Source organism: Oncorhynchus mykiss, chromosome 11, assembly GCF_013265735.2.
Source record: "Oncorhynchus mykiss isolate Arlee chromosome 11, USDA_OmykA_1.1, whole genome shotgun sequence".
Classification (NCBI taxonomy): Eukaryota; Metazoa; Chordata; class Actinopteri; order Salmoniformes; family Salmonidae; genus Oncorhynchus; species Oncorhynchus mykiss.
The window spans coordinates 52,278,499-52,297,996 of record NC_048575.1 but is presented as its reverse complement, the minus strand read 5'-3'; the positions used below and the strand labels follow the sequence as shown (position 1 = coordinate 52,297,996).

Below are 19,498 nucleotides of genomic sequence, written 5' to 3'. Positions count from 1 at the left end.
TGCATCACTCTCCCATTATCCCCACTGAGGTACAGACAGACAACAATCATACACTCTTGCGCTCCACACACAGTCACAATCACAGAGTATGTATGAATTCCTGTGAGAGTGATCAATGCCAATAAGGAATCCTACTCTCCTTATTGATTTCTCCCAACCCTGAGAGCTTCAGGTGGACTGATGGAGTAACTTGAGATGCCCCCCACCTTCCTCAGTTTTAGCTCTGCAAATAACATCTACAAAGTAGGAACTGCTGATAAATGCTGTCTCTTCTTAATAAATGTGCTATTTTATCTAACTGGTGTTTTAGCAAATTGTTTCTTTATAATTTATCCCATGTTCTACTATCCTTAAGGTTATTGCAGTACCCCGCCCTCAACTGAATAGTTCAACATGCTGTATCACTGAGATACTGCAGTCGTCACAAATAATGAGAACTACAATTATATTATATTTCTATGGGGGGGGGGGGGGGGGGGGGGGGAATTGGGAAATGTATGGTCGGTAAGGATGAAATGGCAGTGATGCGTTTGAGAGATGATGAATAAAAAGCATGGGCAAACTTAACTACATTGGTATAGTGAAATCATTTTCATTAAGTTGTACCATACTTAGGTGTTCCCTGGTTGGAATTCAATTTACCTGCAACCTAGGTTAAAGATGTTTTTTTGTTTTTTTTACCTTGTAACGTTTTTGAACATCCCGCCCTACTGGTAACTATGGTAACCACCTACCGGTTTCAGCCAATTACAATCGACTGTTCTCAGCTTAGGTTCTCCATAGAGACGCTTCGCCATCTTGAATTTAGGGAAAGTTGCAGTTGACTAAACAAACACAGAACAACCAAGACATGAGCCACTCAAATTCTCGGAACGAGACGGCAGCCACAGTTAAAGGACCGGACACCGATATGGGTCTGGCGGCAAATTCCAGGGAGCGAAAGTCCGGTGGAGATGTGATGAAGAGACTCAAGTCGCAACGAAATCAAACGGATAAACAGCGGCCTGTTGTTACAGAGGATGAGCTCAGGGCGCTAGGAAGAGACATCACACCAGATGAAATCCTTGGTCTTTGTGCTGTTACACGGGGTATGTATGGAGTTAGCTACAGATTCTTAAAGCAGATAATGTGATGTAACTATATTTCTGGTTTCCGTTACCGGGAGTTACTGTTTGATGTAGAACAGTTGTCCAGTTGTAGGTGTTGCATTTGAGGTGGACCCACCTGTCTAACGTTAAATCAATCAGTGAAGATTCTAAATAGCCAAGATGGCGGCATACACATTGTTGGATTACTTTAATGTAGAAAAATGTATTTATTTGAATAAAATAGCTTTTTTATTTATTCAAATGCTCCACCTGCAACTGGACACAGACAAGTGTTGGTCCCATGTTTCATGAGCTGAAATAAGATCCCAGAAATGTTCCATACACACGTGTATTTCTCTAAAATTATGTGCACAAATTTGTTTATATCCCCTTTAGTGAGCATATTTCCTTTGCCAAGATAAACCATAGACCTGACAGGTGTGGCATATCAAGAAGCTGATTAAACAGCATGATTGTTACACAGGTGCACTTTGTGCGGGGGACAATAAAAGGCCTCTCTAAAATGTGCAGTTTTGGCACAAGTCAATGCCACTGATGTCTCAAGTTTTGAAGGAGTGTGCAATTGGCATGCTGACTGTAGGAATGTCCACCAAAGCTATTGCCAAATAATTTAATGATCATTTAACATTTTTGAGAATTTGGCAGTACGTGCAATTTGGCAGTAAGTGCAACTGGCCTCACAACCGCAGACCTTGTGTAACCACGCCAGCCTAGGACCTGAACATCTGACTTCTTCACCTGTGGGATTGTCTGGGACCAGCCACCCGGACGCCTGATGAAACTTAGCTTGCACAACTGAAGAACTTTTGCAACAACCTTTCAGAAACTGCCTCGGGAAGCTAATCTGCGTGCTTGTTGTCCTCACCAGGGTCTTGAGGGAGCGAAAGTCCGGTGGAGATGTGATGAAGAGACTCAAGTCGCAACTAAATCAAACTGATAAACAGCGGCCTGTTGTTACAGAGGATGAGCTCAGGGCGCTAGGAAGAGACATCACACCAGATGCAGATCCAGACACTGCAGTTTGGTGTCGTAAACAACTTCAGTGGGCATATGCTGACCTTTGATGGCCACTGGCATGCTGGAGATGTGTGCTTTTCACGACTGAATCCCGGTTTCAACTGTATCGGGCAGATGGCAGAGTGCCCCATTGTGGGGTTATGGTATGGGCAGGCATAAGCTACGTACAATTAACACAATTGCATTTTATTGATGGCAATTTGAATGCACAGAGATACCGTGCCATTCATCCGCCTCATCACCTCATGTTTCAGCATGATAATACACGGCCCCATGTTACAAGGATCTGTACACAATTCCTGGAAGCTGAAAATGTCCCAGTTCTTACATTGCCTGCATACTCACCAGACATGTCGCCCATTGAGCATGTTTGGCATGCGCTGGATCGACGTGTACGACAGCGAGTTCCAGTTCCCGCCAATATCCTGTGGTCCTGTGTGGCTCATTTGGTAGAGTATGGCACTTGCAACTCCAGGGTTGTGAGTTCGACTCACACGGGGAACCAGTACCAATGAAAATGTATGCATTCACTACTGTAAGTCACTCTGGATAAGAGCGTCTGATAAATTACTAAAATGTAAATATCCAGCAACTTCGCACAGGCCACAATCAACAGCCTGATCAACTCTATGCAAAGGAAATATGTCGTGCTACATGAGGCAAATGGTGGTCACTCCAGATACAAACTGGTTTTCTGATCCATGCCCCTGTCTTCATTTTTAAGGTATCTGTGACCAACAGATGCATATCTGTATTCTCAGTCATATGAAATCCATAGATTAGGGCCTAATTTATTTCAATTGACTGATTCCCTTATACTGATACCCAAGCTTTGAAGTTGTTGCGTTTTATTTTTTGTTCAGTGTACATGTTTGGCCGAATCGAGAACGAAGATAGTATCGCCAAGTTAAGGTTGGTCGAAAATTCTGTGTACTACACAGTACTTAACCTGTAACTCCCGGTAATGGATAACAAAAATCTTTGTGTATAACATTCTGTAGCTAGTATGGAGTGGATTGTTTGGAGATGATGATAGATGTGATTTGGATAAGATTCAAGTTAATCAATGTAGCTATCTATTATTTTTCTAGCTCATCTAGCTACTTAATGTGTTAACTAGTTGGCTAACTTGATGTGGCTGCAAACACTGCATACCTCGCTTTGTAGTGAGTCAGTTGACTTTAACTAGCTAGCTAAGTTTGCACCATTGTTTTGAGGAAGCCAAACAAAGAATCTGTGGACATACCAGATTCCCTGTCTGTATGTGCTGCTTACTATGAATTTCCTTCCAGATTATCTATGTAAACCTGAGGACAATGTCTACAATATTGACTTCACACGTTTCAAGATCAGAGATCTGGAGACTGGGTCAGTGCTCTTCGAGATTGCTAAACCTCACAGCTGTGGTAAGTTTAAACTTTTCCACAACAGTTTGCCACAACATAAGTGACAGATCTTGGATAGGCCACATCTTAAAGGTATACTCAGCAATATGCCATCATAATACACACTGGGGTGACTTTCTGCTTATAGAAATCAAGCTGGGGTTGCTGTCAGCTTGAACAGGGCACCAGGCTCAATCTGTGAGACACCCCAGTTGCTGAAACCATTGCAATCACTGCTAACCGGTGTACTGGTGGTGTTAGGTAGGGACACAAAACAACTGCTGAAATCTGCCACACATGACACTTGGCTCTTTACAATGTGGACTTGCCTCATTGGAAGGTATATATTGGGACAGCCCATAGTTTTTTTTTGAGATTTGAGCATTAGTTTAGTAAGCAGGAAGTTGCCCCGCTGTGTATGTCATATTACTGAGTCTACTCCGAAGGGCCCCAGACTAAATTAATCTGTATTATTTCAAGTAAAACAAAACAAGCCAAGTTATTCATTCTATGATAATGAATGTAGTCCTTATGCAAATGTTGTAGCTGTAATTTTAGGTTTAAATCCGAGATGACCTTTTGTAACTTATTTGGATGCCAATTACATTTGAATCCATGTTGTCTTTATCAGACCCTGAAGATGAGGAGAATGGAGATGGAGTCGCCAGTGCTGGGCGCTTTGTGCGCTATCAGTTCACGCCAGCCTTCCTCAGACTGAGGAACGTTGGTGCAACGTAAGGCAGTGGATTAAACAGGAAACATCACATGCATTATCATTGTTAGAAGTCACATGACTCATCATTGAAAAACCACATACTTTGGTAAGGCCTAAATGTTCCATAGTATGTGCTTTCCCTTATGCTGACAAATTCTGAACTGTTTCGTTTGCTGGTGTGGCTTACCAGCACAAGAAACTAAGTCCTGCAGCTCCGGCAACCACCTAAACTACAACGAGAGAATTTGGCAGAGCACACAGTTGGGAACAACTATTGAAAGAATCATCCTACTTTTGGACTATAAAAAGGAATATAGATGGTCAATTAATAAATCTACCATTCAAGTAGTTGACGCAAATGAATGCAGATACCACCCACAGTTATGTTCAGCATGTCCCTGCTAGTATCTCAAGTGCCTCTTTCTACTCTGCTTTCAGTGTGGAGTTCACCGTGGGGGACCGGCCTGTTAACAGCTTTCGCATGATAGAGAGGCATTATTTCCAGAATAAAGTTCTCAAGAACTTTGACTTTGACTTCGGATTCTGCATCCCAAACAGCCGGAACACTTGCGAACACATCTATGAGTTTCCCCAGCTCCATGAGGACCTCAGTAAGTCTAATAGTAGTAGTGCATCTTTCTCACTTTGTCTATCAACTTTGTTGTAGCCTGTGTGTGTCCCTACAAGCTAAGGTTCAGACTGGCCAGAACATAGCTGGCCAAGTCTGTAAGTCTATACTATCCACATCCATACAGAGCCAGTCGGACAACTCTCGTTGTAAGGGGAGGAATGTGGATACTAGACAGTCAAATGGTTCCTCTACAGGTTGTTTGTTTTGGTGCGCTGAACAGCAGTAATTAACTTTTTTAGTCTGTGATATGTGTGTTCTGCTGTTCCTTATGAAGTCATTTGCAAACTGAATTTCCCTTATTTTTTGTCTCTTTTAAGTTGGCCTAATGGTGGAGCACCCGTATGAGACCAGGTCCGACAGCTTCTACTTTGTGGACAACAAACTGATCATGCACAATAAGGCAGACTACGCCTACGATGGGGGCCAGTAGTGTCTGAAGATTAGCTTCTTGTGTGCAATGCAACGCAGGGGTCACATTGCCCCTGAATACAACCATCATGTAGCTCTTTTGGGAACAGGAGTGTACTTTCTCCACTTCAGACATTCCAACAAACTTTACCAGCCCCAGGTTTGGGGAAAAAGGACCATATCTACCTTCCAAACAGGTTGCTTCATTTATTTGATACCTCGTACGCATCTATTGCTTGGACTCATAGTAATCTCTTGTTCAACATTACAAAAGAGTGATTGACATGTTTTCCTTTGGCTTTTCTAATGTTTCCACATTTAAATGGTTACTGCTTATTTCAATCTGCTTTGAGTTCAGTATTTGTTGTAATATCCTTGTTTTTGAGTTGTATTATGTTTAGTCAACTGTTACCAGACAGCTCTACAGAGGGATAAGGGAACATTACATGATCCCAATCTGAATGTTAAATACCGGTCAATTGTAGCCCGTAAGATGAACAATGATTGAAGTTGACCAGGACTTGTTCTTTTGTACACACAAGGGTTGACAGATGGCACAATTGGATTGCAAGCAAATTACAACTGTGATACTACCTAATTTCATTGAACAATAGTTTGGTTCTGGTCATCAATTTTTAACTACTCATTCTGCTCAAGTAGCAATCGTGATCCTTTGCTATGTCTTTGTTCCTCAGATAGTGGGCTAAACTGTATATTCAGCTTTGAGACTAACAGATGCTCTGTTAATTTGACATCTTGCCTTGGTGTAGAAGCTGTATTATTCGTTTGGGTGTCCCATGTCACCCCTCTAGCTATATACACAGAGCACAAAACATTATGAACACCTGCTCTTTCCATGACTGACTAACCAGGTAAAAGCTATGATCCCTTATTGGTATCACGTAAATCCATTTCAATCAGTGTAGATGATGGTTAAAGAAGGACTTTTAAGCTGAGACATGGATTGTGTATGTGTGCCATTCAGAGGGCGAATGGACACGACAAAATATTTAAGTGCCTTTGAACGGGGTATGGTAGTAGACGTCAGGTTTGTGTCACGAACACTGCTGGGTTTTTCACGCTCAACATTTTCCTGTGTGTATCAAGAATGGTCCACCACCTAAAGGACATCCAGCCAAATTGACACAAATGTGGGAAGCATTGGAGTCAACATGGGCCAGGATTCCTGTGGAATGCTTTTGACACCTTGTAGAGTTCATGCCCTGACAAATTGAGGCTGTTCTGAGGGCAATGGTGGGCAGGGGGGTAGTAAGTGACGGACAACACCCCTGGTCTGTTACGTGTTTAGCATTTGTAAATGTGCTTGTAGTATGTTCGTGCCTGCTGGAGTTACACTGAGTTTTCCAAAACTAAATGAAACCTCCCACATGTGCCTTGTATTCAGACTTCTCAGCTCAAGAGGCTTTGTTGTGTGTGAGAGAAATCCATGTGAAGTCCAGCTCTGCTCCGCTACACATCTGTCCAACAACATGTCGAAAACTGGCTGGAAGAGATTTTTGTGAATTCATTCTAAGCAATCCCAGTCAGCTATAAAATAATATTGGTTACCCAGAAGTAAAATTAGCGCAAAATGGATTGTTTTACTTCTGGGGGAATGCCGTTAACAATTGATTACCTTGGTGCGAAGTCTCCTCCCTTGTAAACGGAAATGGCCAAATCTTCTTCCTTCCTTCCGCTAATTTCACCCGTGTTTATGGTCACAAAACACATTTTTTGTTTTCATGAATATTTATGATAGACAATTTTGAGTTTGTATTTGTGGAATTTAGTGGAGACCGCTTATCATCCACACACAGGCTTTAAAAATCACAGCACCAATTTAAGAACCGCCTAAACCCAATCCTGCTGCTCGTAATCACATAATTGTATGTGAGTTTCGACATATTCTCGCCGTTTCCTTTGTCCACGAGAGGTTAGTTATGAAATTATAACTATACAGTTCATAATGACAAGTGGAAGGTATGTATCAGTGGAGGCTGCTGAGGGGAGGACGGTTCAAAATAATGGCTGGAACAACACGAATGGAAACCATGTGTTTGATACTGTTCCACTCATTCTGCTCCAGCCTATCATGAGCCCGTCCTCCCCCAATTAAGGTATCACCAAACTCCTGTGGTATGATGATGTGGCTGTTATGTTAACCACTTTAGAGACTTGTGATGTCTGTTCTTTACCTTTACTGATGGAAGGTCTGTGATAGCAGCCACCACTTTTTTTCTAATAGCACCACCAAATTAACACCAATTATGGCTTTTACAACACGGTTGCTACTGATATCATTTTTTCACTCTTGAAGTTGGACCCGCATACTGTGTAAACTGGAACCCCTTTGAATTTATTGAGCATATTGTACTTTTATTTATTGATGAATGTGTTTTAGGACAGACAAATTTCACAGTGATATTTTTATTCAACATTACTACAAAGATTACTGTCTTTTGAATGAAACATTTCAGGGACCATAGACTCAGGGACCATAGACTCAGGGACCATAGACTTGGTGAAGTAGAACTAGAAGCCCTCCTAACATTGCCTTTTATGTTCCGTTAAATGTTTCTGTTTCTGCAAGATGATATACTGCCAGGAGAGGGGGGAATAAAAAATTGAACAGATGTTCTGTATACATTTTGGCTTAAGTTCACTCAAACTCCCACTACACTAACTGTGGCGTACATTTCTCCCCCGAAAGACTTCATTACCCATATTGCATTGCTATGTAGCCGCAAATGTACTTGATCCAACATGTCAGCCCCCGTTGGAACGATGGTTGAAGACTCAAGCAGTGAAGATGAAGATCTGGAAAAGTTTAAGGAAGCAGCTTGGAGTTTTGGCACATATGGAATTAATGGTACACACAATACCAACACGGCAGGTAAATTCAGCCTAAATAACATGTTGCTTTAGCTACAGGATGTAACTTAGCTAGCAAATGCTAGTCAACAACAAATGTGGGGTGGGAGATAGATTTGCTCGATGGCTAAAGATTTCACGCACTAAAACTATCTTACCCCAAAACAGCAGCAAAGTCTTAACAGTAATGTAACGACTGTTGTTTTAGATGGGGAAAGCAATGGAAAGTTATCCCGTCGGTAAGTTGTTATTTTTCTCTGAATGGCACGCTATCCCCTCTGTATTATGATTCACCATCATGCATAGTGTTCTGGCGAAGCCAAACCTATCGTGTTTTATGTGATGCTATGGTCAACAGTGTGGCTGTATCTAAACATGAACATGATGGGAACGAGCTTCAGACGACTCCGGAGTTCCGTGCGCACGTTGCAAAGAAATTAGGTGCTATACTTGACAGGTACAGTATTTCTTCTTTGTCATGGGAAAATGTTAATGAAACATCAGTTTTACTATTATAGCTACCTTTAACCTTTGCCTCGTGTTACCTCCACCTATCAACTTTTCAGTCGCCAACTTTAATCTAACTATGCAATTTGATATTCAGTTGCATTTCAGTGACATCTGCAGAAACAACAAAACCCTGCACACAGTCAACCAAATATGAAGATGAAGGTGAGGGTTTATCCAGAAATGGTTTTACATTGAAACTAATGCAGTAGTTAAGAACTGTGTGATGTCAAATATGATGCGATATAAATGCTGTGTGTGGTCTTGATCTTTTTTCTTGAATTTTTTAAAGGTTTCCGGCTGTTCACCACATCTGTCCCAGGAGAGTTTACCATTGATCCCCCTCCTCCTCCTGTAAGGCGTCGGCCCGTCCCCAGCTCAAGGTGATGCTTGTTCTATGTAGGCCTGACCTTTTAACCTTGGGGATGTGTGAGGTGGTTTGATGTCACCTTCATGACTACTTTGGGAAGGAATCCTTACAGTAGCATTGCATGATTGAAGTATTCCTGTATCTCATATTGTAATACTACTGTAATAAACCGTAAGTTTGTTTCTGCAATTTTCTCCTAGTGACAGTGACAGTGAGCTGGAGATGAGACTGAGAGAGGCGGCCGTGTCAGTTACAGACCTCCTATCATCTGCTCTCCCCAGCGCAGTTACACCTTCCCTGCCAGAGTCCCTCAGCTCAGATAAATTGAAGAAGAAGAAGAAGAAGAAGAAGAAATACAAGGTTCGGGAAGGAGAGGACAGTAATAACAGCCCTGTCCCAGAGAAAAATAAGAAAATGACAGCTCCTCGCGAGGTTGAGAACTGTGGAGAAGCCTCATCTTATGCTAAAATGGAGGAGGGCCAAAAGAGCCCCACGGAGGATAGTCTACCGCTGAAGGTCAAGAAGAAGAAAAAGAAACAAAAAGGCACAGATGAAAGGGTGGAAGAGGAAGTAGAAAAGCACTGAGAGACTTCTGGACTCACTTGTTGTGATTTGAGATATTGGCAGTTCCATGCTTGTAAGAACTGTTAACCTGTTGTAGCTTGGGGTTCTTAGCATTCATTATAACATGGTCAGGTCATACACTGTTATTTTCTTTAAATAATCACTGCAATGTTGTACTACTTTGTAGTTTGTTATTTTCTGGAATGGAATATGTTCTTTCAGAAATGTGGAATACTGTAAGTCTCACCAGATATTTGATGACATTTTTTCTCTGCCCAAAACACAATCAGTGCTATGCCTTGTTTTGTAAAGAAAGCAGTTTACACTGATGTCAAGAATTCTGAGAGCATTTTTATTAAAACACTTTTCTATTGATAATATACATGTTTATTGTAAAACGGGGATCAATCGCTCAGCGTTCTCTGTTTGCATGGATTTAGATGTGGTTGTTTTCTAATGGTTTATCTCTGACCTCAGATCAGTAGACTGACACTGAGTACAACGTTCTTTGTAATAGTAAGGCTGCTAATTCAAGTGACGAGACTGATAACTGGCAGTGAGTCTGTCCTGGATTTATGTATCTAGCAGAATGTTTCTAGTTTCTAGTTTCTCTGGAAAATTTGACTGCAGAAGTAGCTTTGGAGAATTTGCATTACATCTCTATTACAGTTCTCTACTTACTGTAAAAACTATTTTGTTTCACCCACCCTCTACTCCCACCCCTTCACATTACACAGTGGTTATATTCTGTTGCTACTGTGCGGTAGAGACCATCTGTGCAGGAATGTAGGAGTTGATGTCTGCTGGCGAAGAGGAGAGGCGGTGAGGTGGATGAGTTTCACTAGACTGAGATGGAGGATACAGCTGTAAATTCCCAGAGGAAACTAAGAAAGACAGACGATAAGTTATTAATTTCCAGTTTCTCTACTGTCATTCCAATTACAACCCTGCATTTAAAGTGCCCTATTTTGACTGGCAACTAGAGAATACCATGGGTTATATTTACTACTATCTAGCTGTATTAAGATGACTTTGAAGTACAGTACCAGTTATAAGGTTAGACACACCTACTCATTGAAGATGTTTTCTTTATTTGTATTATTTTCTACATTATAGAATAATATTGAAGACATCAAAACTATGAAATAACACATGGAATCATGTAGTAACCAAGAAGTGTTAAACAAATCAAAATAGATTTTAGATTCTTCAAAGTATCCACCCTTTGCCTTGGCAGCTTTGCATTCTCTCAACCAGCTTCACGAGGTAGTCACCTGGAATGCTTTTCCAAAAGTCTTGAAGGAGTTCCCACATATGCTGATCACTTGTTGGCTGCTTTTCCTTCACTCTGCCGTTCAAATCATCTCAATGGCGTTGAGGTCGGGTGATTGTGGAGGCCAGGTCATCTGATGCAGCACTCCTCCTTCTTGGTAAAATAGCCCTTACACAGCCTGGAGGTGTGTTTTGGGTCATTGTCCTGTTGAAAAACAAATGATAGTCCCACTAAGCGCAAACCAGATGGGATGGCGTGTCACTGCAGAATGCTGTGTTAGCCATGCTGGTTAAGTGTGCTTTGAATTCTAAATAGTAAATCACTGACATTGTTTCACCAGATTTCACCAGAAAAGCAACCCCACGCCATCACACCACCACCTCCATGCTTCACGGTGGGAACCACACATGCGGAGATCGTCCGTTAACCTACTCTGCGTCTCACATAGACGGCAGTTGGAACCAAAAAGTCTCAAATTTGTCCTCATCAGACCAACAGACAGATTTCCACTGGTCTAATGGCCCAAGCAAGTCTCTTCTTATTATTGGTGTCCTTTAGTAGTGGTTTCTTTGCAGGAATTCGACCAAGAAGGCCTGCTTCACAGAGTCAACTCTGAACAGTTGATGTTGAGATGTGTCTGTTACTTGAACTCTGAAGAATTTATTTGGGCTGCAATTTCTGAGGCTGGTAACTTTTTAATGAACTTATCCTCTGCATCAGAGGTAACTCTGGGTCTTTCTTTCCAGTGGTGGTCCTCATGAGAGCCAGTTTCATCATAGTGTTTGATGGTTTTTGCGACTGCACTTGAAGAAACTTGACATTTTCTGGGTTGACTGACCTTCATGTCTTAAAATAATGATGGTCTGTTGTTTCTCTTTGCTTATTTGAGCTGTTCTTGCCATAATATGGACTTGGTATTTTACTAAATAGGGCTTTCTTTTATATACCACCCCTACCTTGTCACAACACAACTGATTGACTCAAACGCATTGAGAAGGTAAGAAATTCCACAAATGAACTTTTAACAAGGCACACCTGTTTAATTGAAATGCATTCTGGTGACTACCTCATGAAGCTGGTTGAGAGAATGCCAAGCGTGTGCAAAGCTGTCATCAAGGCAAAGGGTGGCTACTTTGAAGAATCTCAAATAGAAAATAAATGTTTTGTTTAACACTTTTTTTGGTTACTACATGATTGCATATATACTATTTAACGTTTTGATGACTTCACTATTATTCTACAATGTAGAAAATAGTAAAAAATAAAGAAAAACCCTGGAAATCGGGGTGTGGTAGGTGTGTCAACTTTTGACTGGTACTGTATGTGTTACACACTTAGTAGCTTTTTTAGATGTCTTCAGTCTCCCCTTTAGTGTAGTGTAAGAAACTGCATATTTTGGGAAATAGTCTACACTTGGAGTAACATGATTTATCTTACCTGGCACAGGTGAAGGGGACTGCAGGTGTAGGGAGTCCTCCTGGATGGGTTGGTCTGTCTGCTCCTCAGGGTCTGTGGTCAGAATCTAACCAATGCAAAAGTCATTAGCAGATTCAACCCACATTAATACTACTACTGATCATTAGCTAGTGAGTCTAGACTTTTCTGTACCTGTATACTCAGACTTATGCAACTGATTATTAATGGCATCACTTTCATTTTAGGTGAATGTTTGGAATCACAGTACCTGTCTGACTGTGGTTAGACTGGTCAGTGTTCCAAGGCTGCTGCTGTCAGTGATGACCATTGCTTGGGACAGTAGGCTGGACGGAGGGTAGTGGGACATATCAGACTTGCTGTACACTGCAATGGAGAAATTGAGAGCAGGTGCATGGGTACTTTATGAAACCCTCCTTAGTTCTAGCAGTTCTAGTTCTATTAGGTTGCTCTCACTCATTCCTTGTTTCACATATTATATTTCTGTCAAAGGGCAAATGAAGGAGTAACATGCTGCCACTGTGGCCTTACTGTGACATGGAAGCTGTGTCATGGTTGCCATGAAAGGACTGTGGTGGCCCATGTGACTCTGGAACTGCTGTGTGAGTTGCTGCTGGGAAGTGGAATGAAGCTGCTGCTGGAAAGAGATTGGCTGAAGGGTGGTGAACCCGCCTCCCACATTGTTGATGACAGGTACGGTTTGACCTGTTGAGCAACAGGCCAGGAAAACATGGATTAAACTAGGCTACTTTGTTAATGTCAGTTGGTTTTTATATCTGACAACAGGATAAGATACAATACAGTGGATATGTTTTGAAATGACCGTTTTAAAAATAACTATGCTCTGACTTAGAGCTGTTTGAGTGAAGGGGACTGTGTGTAGAATCGGTTACCTATGAGGAGAGAGGATTCTCCCAGACTCATGACGCTGGGCAGGGAGGTCATGATGAGTCCATGGTGGGGAGCAGGCGAGGCAGACAGACTGTGCAGTGATGTCAGGGTGCTGACTGGGGGCAAGGGGCCACCACCTGATACCTGAGATGGGGAAAGTTGGTGGCAGAACCACAGCCATGGATTCTTGTGAGGATTGAGATGCTTTGTATACCCAAAGGTTTATGATGACGTGAAGTAATCTATGATCTCACTAGTTTAATGTGATATGGCTTGGGATTTCACTGCATTACATGATGATATATGGTTAGCGACCTCATGGTCTTATATAACGATGTAATATGGTTTGTGATGTAATTTGCTTATTATGATGTAATATGGTTTGTGAAATAATTAGCTTATTATGGTTTGTGATCACACTGATGTGTTTTGCAGTTACTAATCAATGTAATGTGATGATTGGGATTATGTGATCATAGTTGCTGATCTCTGGTTGACAATGAGTAACAATGAGAGGTTGTTTGCTCCTATCTCACTGGTTTGTGATGGTGTAATGGGGATTATAACAATGTGTGTCGAGGTGAGATATGGTGAATGATAATATGGTAGGTGATCTCACTGGTTTGTGATGGTGTGTTTCCAGGAGTGTGTGGCTGGGCTCCAGTTGAATGGGGCTGGCAAGGCGGCCCCCCAAGCCTCTGTCTCCATTGTGACCCCTCGATGACCCCAGATTGTCACATGTGATTTGCTGGCTATACTTCATGCCTGGAAGAGAGGAAGCCTGTTAGGATGAGTTAGGATCAGGTGTTTCCTGGGAGGAGGGAATGCTGCACCCTGTCAGTCTTGGCTCTGTTCCTCTGTATAAGGGCACTGAAAATAGTACATAAGCAACATCTGATGACAACACTAATTATGAATTATGCTCTTTGTGGATTAAATTAAATTATTATTTGATTCACTTTGGTGAGGGTGAGGGTTACCTTGCTCAGGGCTGTGTGAGAGTGTGTGGTTGGTGGAGCTTGCTGATTGGCTGTTGTAAGGCATATCAAGAGCCAGTTTATGGCGGAAGGCCTCCTCCTTGCGGCGGTTAGCGAACCAGTTGTACACTCGTACCTCTGTCACCAGGTTAGAGCCCAGGCCAGCCAGCTGGGACGGAGACACACCCCTCTGAAGACACTCAGCCCTGAGGGAGAGCCAGAGAGGGCCCAGAGCAAGAGAAACATCTTTAAAGGGGGACACTCTAAAATGACAGGGGCAGTTCCTCCATTGCACTGGAACTGGGAACATTTCCTGTTTTAGCTGACCTCTCCCCGCTCTCTCACCTGTTACACTCCTCCACTAATCCCTCTCTCTCCTCTTTGCTTGGGTTCCTCTGTCGTTCATAGGCGTGGAAGAGGATTTGCTGGGAGGCGGGTCCCCATTTGAACCTGTTCCTACGTCCCTTCCTCACATCCTCTCCCTGCTCCTCTCCAGACCCAAGGGCATGCCTGGCATTAGTAAACTCTGCATGGGGTGGTCAGTGAAAGCATATTTGTAGACTTTTGTGATAAATGTCAATTGTATTGATATAGTATCCATATTGTTATATCAGTATTGTTAATTATTCAGACAGTATTGTTTTATATTTAAAACAATAGGGCTAATTCACAGGAATCTGTTTTTATATTAGCGTTTGAGATCATTTGCAATGCAACGTGTGTGTGTGAGTGTAGGACATGCAGATTCTGTGTCTCTCTACACATGGAATGTGAAAGTGGACAGTATCATGTTACCTTACATGTCTATATTTGACTCACAGTGACCAGTGGGCCTCCATAGTTGTTTACAGTTGATAGACATATTGAATACTGTATCATGATGGATTTACCAGTCTAAGGATTGGGGTACAGGGGATTGTGATTTTGCTATCATTGGGAAAACACAGCAGGAGACCACACTTTCCTTACATGATTGAAATGGAAAGTTTGCAAATGTCAAAGCTATTTGAAACTTTTCCAGGAAGTGGATATAAGGAAGGACATAGAATGAGAAAGAAGAGTAAGAAAGATCTGTTGACATAATTGTTCTTCGCATCCTGAGATTCAGTCTTGTGTAAGAGCTCCCAATCCCCAAAACCGTATAGATTTATGGCAATGTATTGTGAATATTAATGAATGAGGTATTCATGATTTGACCTATTATAAATGTTACACTTCAGAGTCCAGACTGTAATGTCATACTGTAGTGCAGTAAAGGCAGGGTCAGCTCATCAGCTAGTCAAATACTCACGCTGGCTAATCTCGCCCTGCTTCCTGACGTACCAGCTGTACAAAGCAGCCCGTTTCTGGTTCTTCATGGGCGTGCCTTTGTTGAGGTGCTGGGAGAGATGGGACTGGTTGAGGCCTGTGGACTCGACCACCTCTCTCTGGGGGAGGTTATGCTGCTGCATGTAGCTCTTCACTAGTTTTGCCACGCGCCATGGATCCTCCCTATCACACACAGACACACACACACAGACAAAACACATATGCATAAAGAGGGGGAGGGAGAGAGGGATGTTGACAATAAGAGATAAGGGGAAGCACAGCAGGGCAAAGTCCAGCTCTCTCTGGCCACTGGAATTAAAACCCATAAAGATATGGATAGCCTACTTGCTGCAACACAAACCTTGACGGCTAGCAATAGTACATAACATTTGTATTATGTATATTAACATACAAAAGCTTTATCTATGTTCGATGCATTTTATACTAAGGCATGGTTGGTCAAGTTGTGTTTTCATTGCTAGGTGTTGTAAAATGGCCCACTTTTAGCTAAATACAATGACCAGTTAAACCATAATCTTGAGATATTTGTTGTAGTTTGAAATGTGGTGAAATGAAATGGGCTTTTCCAAATAGTAGTAAATATTGACTCAAGCTGTTCTAACACACAGCCAAACATAGCACATTTCTGTTCATCTTAACCATTGCATGTAGTTCATTCATTAAATGGACAGAGAAACCTGATGGGGTGGGTAATTAGTAACCAGGAAAGGAGGAACCCTCCTTTAAATTCACCTCAGAGGCCAAGAGAGATCTCAGAGGGAGCAGGAGAACGAGGGAGGAAAGGGGAGAGGGAGACTACATTTGAGAAAGACGAAGAAAGGTAGTAGAAAGGATGCTGCCAGGTAAAACCGTCAATTGTTTGTCCTCTCTGGAACCTTTACTTGGTCAGAAAACGACAGGAAAAGAAAGCAGAGAAGAAAAAGAATGGAGAACAGAATCAAGTAACCACCCTAACACGTATTTGTTTTAAAGATTAATTTTTTACAAATGAGTTGGACATTATTTTTTTAAAGTGAGAGAATAATAGCACAGCAAAGGGGTATGGCTATGTTGTTGTTGTATGAGTTTGTGTATTCATATTTGAGGTTTTATAAAAGGAAGAGATTGATGTACTGTATATGTTGTTAAGGGGAGGATAGGGTGGATGGCAGACATTTGGGAGCTACTTACTGAAGCAGTTGGTCGACCAGAGCCCTCTGCCTGGCTGCCTCCTCTGGGGCTAGGGCCTCCAGCTCCTGGAATATGGGGGGTGGAAAATCCATTTCTCCCTCCTCCGAACTCTCGCCATCCCCCCTGTCCCCCTTCTCTGCTCCAGGGGTGACCCTCTCTCGCTCCAGTTCTCCCAGGGCATGGACCAGGACCTCCCGGGACAGTCCAGAGCCCAGCAGAGCCCAGATCAGCTGCTCCTGGAGAGCAGACAGACGCCCAGGGCCGGGCCCTGCTTCTCCTTTCCTCTCCTCTCCCTCCATTACGCTGTTGCCTAATCTTTACCTCACTAACACAGCACACAGACTACGCAGGCCACAGGTCACAAACACACACTCACACACCAACACAGACACACTGCAGTCATGCGCTTACACAAAAAACAGAGCAATTGGCTTCTGGAATCATTGCATTTCTGTCCTTCAGTTTAGGAATAGAGAAAGTTTGCTTTCATTTTCCCCCCGTTTGATTTTTCTCCTGGTCTCGTTCCGTTCTGAGCTGAGCTGTCTCGTTTTAGCCCTCCACCTGCTGTTATGCTTTAAAAGGTATTTTTTTCCCTCCCCCTCCTCCCCATGCGCTTTCTGTGAACTTTGTCCTCATCTCCGTCCATCCCTAACAGTGAGCAAAGTGCAGTCAAACTATTAATGAAAATAAACTGCACATTCATACAGCCTCCTGTATAACACACAAATGCAACACATATGTGAGAGGTTACAAAAATAAGCAAACTGCATCTTAATACGCACATTAAAACCTAGCATATTTATTTTCCAATATATTCTAAACCGACAATTCTCCATGACACTTATAGGCATTCATTTTAGGATCCAAAAAGGATAACAGCAAAATGCATATTTTAGACTGCCTTGATGTAATTTATGGCTAGTATACTACTCTATTTCAAATCAATTGTAATGTAAAGGCCAAATGGAATGGATGTTGTAGTTTAACATTTATCATGAAAACCTGATAGGTGTGTTTTTGAGAGGTTTGGAATGAATTGGACAGAGAAATTAAAAGTAACTGTTGTCCTGCACAGCACTAGAGGGCACTACTGCATCATTCTAGAAAGACGAGGTATAATAGAGGTAGCTTTTAGATTCCTGAGAACACCTGCTAGTGTTCACTGACTTTGGATTCTGTTTCTCTCTGCTCGCTTGAATATGTCTGCTGTCCCTTGACAGTCACCTAACCTTTCCTCTGACCCTCTTCCTGGGTCTTTTTCTCCCCCAGGTAACTTAAACTAAGGTTGGGTTTTCACTTTCCCAGAGCAGGAGACAATCTGGCCATAAAACCCAAACAAAAGCATCCTCCCCCCCCTTTGTCCAACCCTTTTCTCATTCATTCCTTCCTCTGTCTCATTGAAAGTGCTTTACCTCCTGTGATTACATCAGACCTAGATGTCACATCAAATTTTTCGCTAAAGATTTCATATATTTCAGACTCACAGGTCGTTACTATCACACGTCTGTTCTGCATTATCCTCGATGACTTTGTCTAACTTCAAGCGTACATCTGAATCAGTAATACTTAAGAACCCCTACAGGTGGCATTGTAGCTATGCTGTATAGGTATTGCTTTCGCAGTGTGGATTCATCTCCAATAACGCTCTCTCTCTCTTTACCTGTGCTTCCTCCGGTTCAGCCTCTTTCCTCACCCCACCCTACACTAGGGAAGATGGCATTGTGCAGTATATGAAAGGGGGGAACAGGGCTCCCTCTATCTCTCTGAAACACTACTGCCCTGTAATTAAGTCCAATTGTGCCTGAATTTGCACTGTTCAGAGGACAGCCCAGTGAGGGAGGCAGGGTAGTGTGGCCTGTACTGCATTTAAATCCCATACAGTTCATTATATCACACATTCTAGCAGGCATTTGGTGTGAGAAAGTAAATATAAAGTTGTAATTTTATTATCAAAGGAAAAAGTGTGTTTGCATGTGTTAGTAAGTAGCCTACAGTATCTTCTGTTCTAGAAATAAAGAACCACACTTTGTTTACTGGAAAAGTAGCTCACTAACAGAACTGCTATTTTCCCTGCTGTCCTCAGTCTCATTATTCAGCAAACCTCCCTGTTTCTGCCCCCTCCTCTTTCAGCCTTGTGTCCATGCCACCCAAGACCCCCCCCCCCCCCCCCCTCCCATACTATTCAACCCCATTGATCATGCATGCAGAAATTTAACACACCCCTTAGTTCCTGCCCGAATAAGCACTGTCCACATTTGTGTAGTTTCCTCTGCAGGGAGGAGAGGCTGTGTGCCTCCAACAATGTCCAACAGCTCACCCAGTATAAACTTAATGGACACTTCACACACAAACGGAGCTTACCATAAACAGAACAAAAATAAGTAGTCAATAGACATAGCTTTCACATATTCTTGAGTAGGCAGTGCGAATGCGTGTTTGTTCAGTCTCTCATTCTTATTGTCATCTGGTGTTAGTTTAGCGGCTTACTTTGAGAGTGCACCCCTTAATGGAATGAGCTGAGTGTGTAAAGGGGAGTCGGAAGAACCAGAGGCTTCTAGGACAATACAGTAGTTACGGTTAGTCTATTTGAAGTGTTAATACAGATTTGAAAGACTTTCCAAAGTTCCATCTCAGGTATTCGGAGGCATGTGAATAAACAACATTGTTTACCTTTATCACCCTAGGCATTGGTGCTAATGCATTGCCATTGCTTGAATTATTTGAGTGGCTGTTTCTTTGAGGTAACATTGTGATCGGCCTCCAATCGGTTAACAAGTCACATGATGTGTTGGAGAGGAGATTAACTGGGGCTGGTTTTGGCAATAATGAAATACTGAAGACCCAGTA

At 42.3% G+C, this 19,498-nt stretch overlaps 3 protein-coding genes across 5 annotated transcripts; 2 read left to right on the top strand and 1 right to left on the bottom strand.

Moving 5' to 3' along the window:
- The first annotated feature begins 748 nt into the window (after positions 1-748).
- Positions 749-7,904, top strand: LOC118936292 (protein unc-119 homolog B-like). The gene is made up of 5 exons (XM_021621313.2): positions 749-1,088; positions 3,419-3,532; positions 4,143-4,245; positions 4,665-4,837; positions 5,175-7,904. The coding sequence occupies exons 1-5, from the start codon at positions 851-853 to the stop codon at positions 5,285-5,287; spliced, it is 741 nt and encodes a 246-aa protein (XP_021476988.2). The 5' UTR covers positions 749-850; the 3' UTR covers positions 5,288-7,904.
- Positions 7,905-7,989: 85 nt separating this feature from the next.
- Positions 7,990-9,952, top strand: LOC110535925 (protein CUSTOS). Of its 2 annotated transcripts, none has more exons than XM_021621310.2 (6): positions 7,990-8,158; positions 8,345-8,375; positions 8,495-8,593; positions 8,741-8,808; positions 8,936-9,026; positions 9,214-9,952. In XM_021621310.2, exons 1-6 carry the CDS (start codon positions 8,029-8,031, stop codon positions 9,596-9,598), a joined length of 804 nt encoding a protein of 267 aa, XP_021476985.2. In that variant the 5' UTR covers positions 7,990-8,028; the 3' UTR covers positions 9,599-9,952. The 2 variants fall into 2 exon arrangements, with proteins under 2 accessions (XP_021476985.2, XP_021476986.2); XM_021621311.2 differs by having other exon boundaries at positions 8,039-8,158; positions 8,305-8,375.
- On the bottom strand, positions 9,932-18,616 carry hnf1a (HNF1 homeobox a). Of its 2 annotated transcripts, XM_036935751.1 has the most exons (11): positions 16,652-18,616; positions 15,444-15,643; positions 14,498-14,678; positions 14,156-14,358; positions 13,795-13,940; positions 13,178-13,319; positions 12,816-12,989; positions 12,535-12,650; positions 12,288-12,372; positions 10,852-11,054; positions 10,320-10,461 (listed from the first exon to the last, which is right to left on the bottom strand). In XM_036935751.1, exons 1-10 carry the CDS (start codon positions 16,948-16,950, stop codon positions 11,047-11,049), a joined length of 1,554 nt encoding a protein of 517 aa, XP_036791646.1. In that variant the 5' UTR covers positions 16,951-18,616; the 3' UTR covers positions 10,320-10,461; positions 10,852-11,046. The 2 variants fall into 2 exon arrangements, with proteins under 2 accessions (XP_021476984.1, XP_036791646.1); XM_021621309.2 differs by lacking the exon at positions 10,852-11,054 and having other exon boundaries at positions 9,932-10,461; positions 16,652-17,004.
- Positions 18,617-19,498: the final 882 nt, after the last annotated feature.

Excerpts from the sequence above, each read along its gene's own strand:
- LOC118936292 (XM_021621313.2), top strand. The coding sequence starts at position 851 with ATGAGCCACTCAAATTCTCGGAACGAGACGGCAGCCACAGTTAAAGGA. Across the intron at positions 3,533-4,142 it reads TGCTAAACCTCACAGCTGTG|ACCCTGAAGATGAGGAGAAT; the intron begins GTAAGTTTAAAC and ends TGTCTTTATCAG. Across the intron at positions 4,246-4,664 it reads CTGAGGAACGTTGGTGCAAC|TGTGGAGTTCACCGTGGGGG; the intron begins GTAAGGCAGTGG and ends CTCTGCTTTCAG.
- LOC110535925 (XM_021621310.2), top strand. The coding sequence starts at position 8,029 with ATGTCAGCCCCCGTTGGAACGATGGTTGAAGACTCAAGCAGTGAAGAT. Across the intron at positions 8,594-8,740 it reads TTAGGTGCTATACTTGACAG|TTGCATTTCAGTGACATCTG; the intron begins GTACAGTATTTC and ends TTTGATATTCAG. Across the intron at positions 9,027-9,213 it reads CGGCCCGTCCCCAGCTCAAG|TGACAGTGACAGTGAGCTGG; the intron begins GTGATGCTTGTT and ends ATTTTCTCCTAG.
- hnf1a (XM_021621309.2), bottom strand. The coding sequence starts at position 16,950 with ATGGAGGGAGAGGAGAGGAAAGGAGAAGCAGGGCCCGGCCCTGGGCGT. Across the intron at positions 14,679-15,443 it reads GCAGGGCGAGATTAGCCAGC|AGTTTACTAATGCCAGGCAT; the intron begins GTGAGTATTTGA and ends CACCCCATGCAG. Across the intron at positions 12,990-13,177 it reads AGAATCCTCTCTCCTCATAG|GTCAAACCGTACCTGTCATC; the intron begins GTAACCGATTCT and ends GTTGCTCAACAG.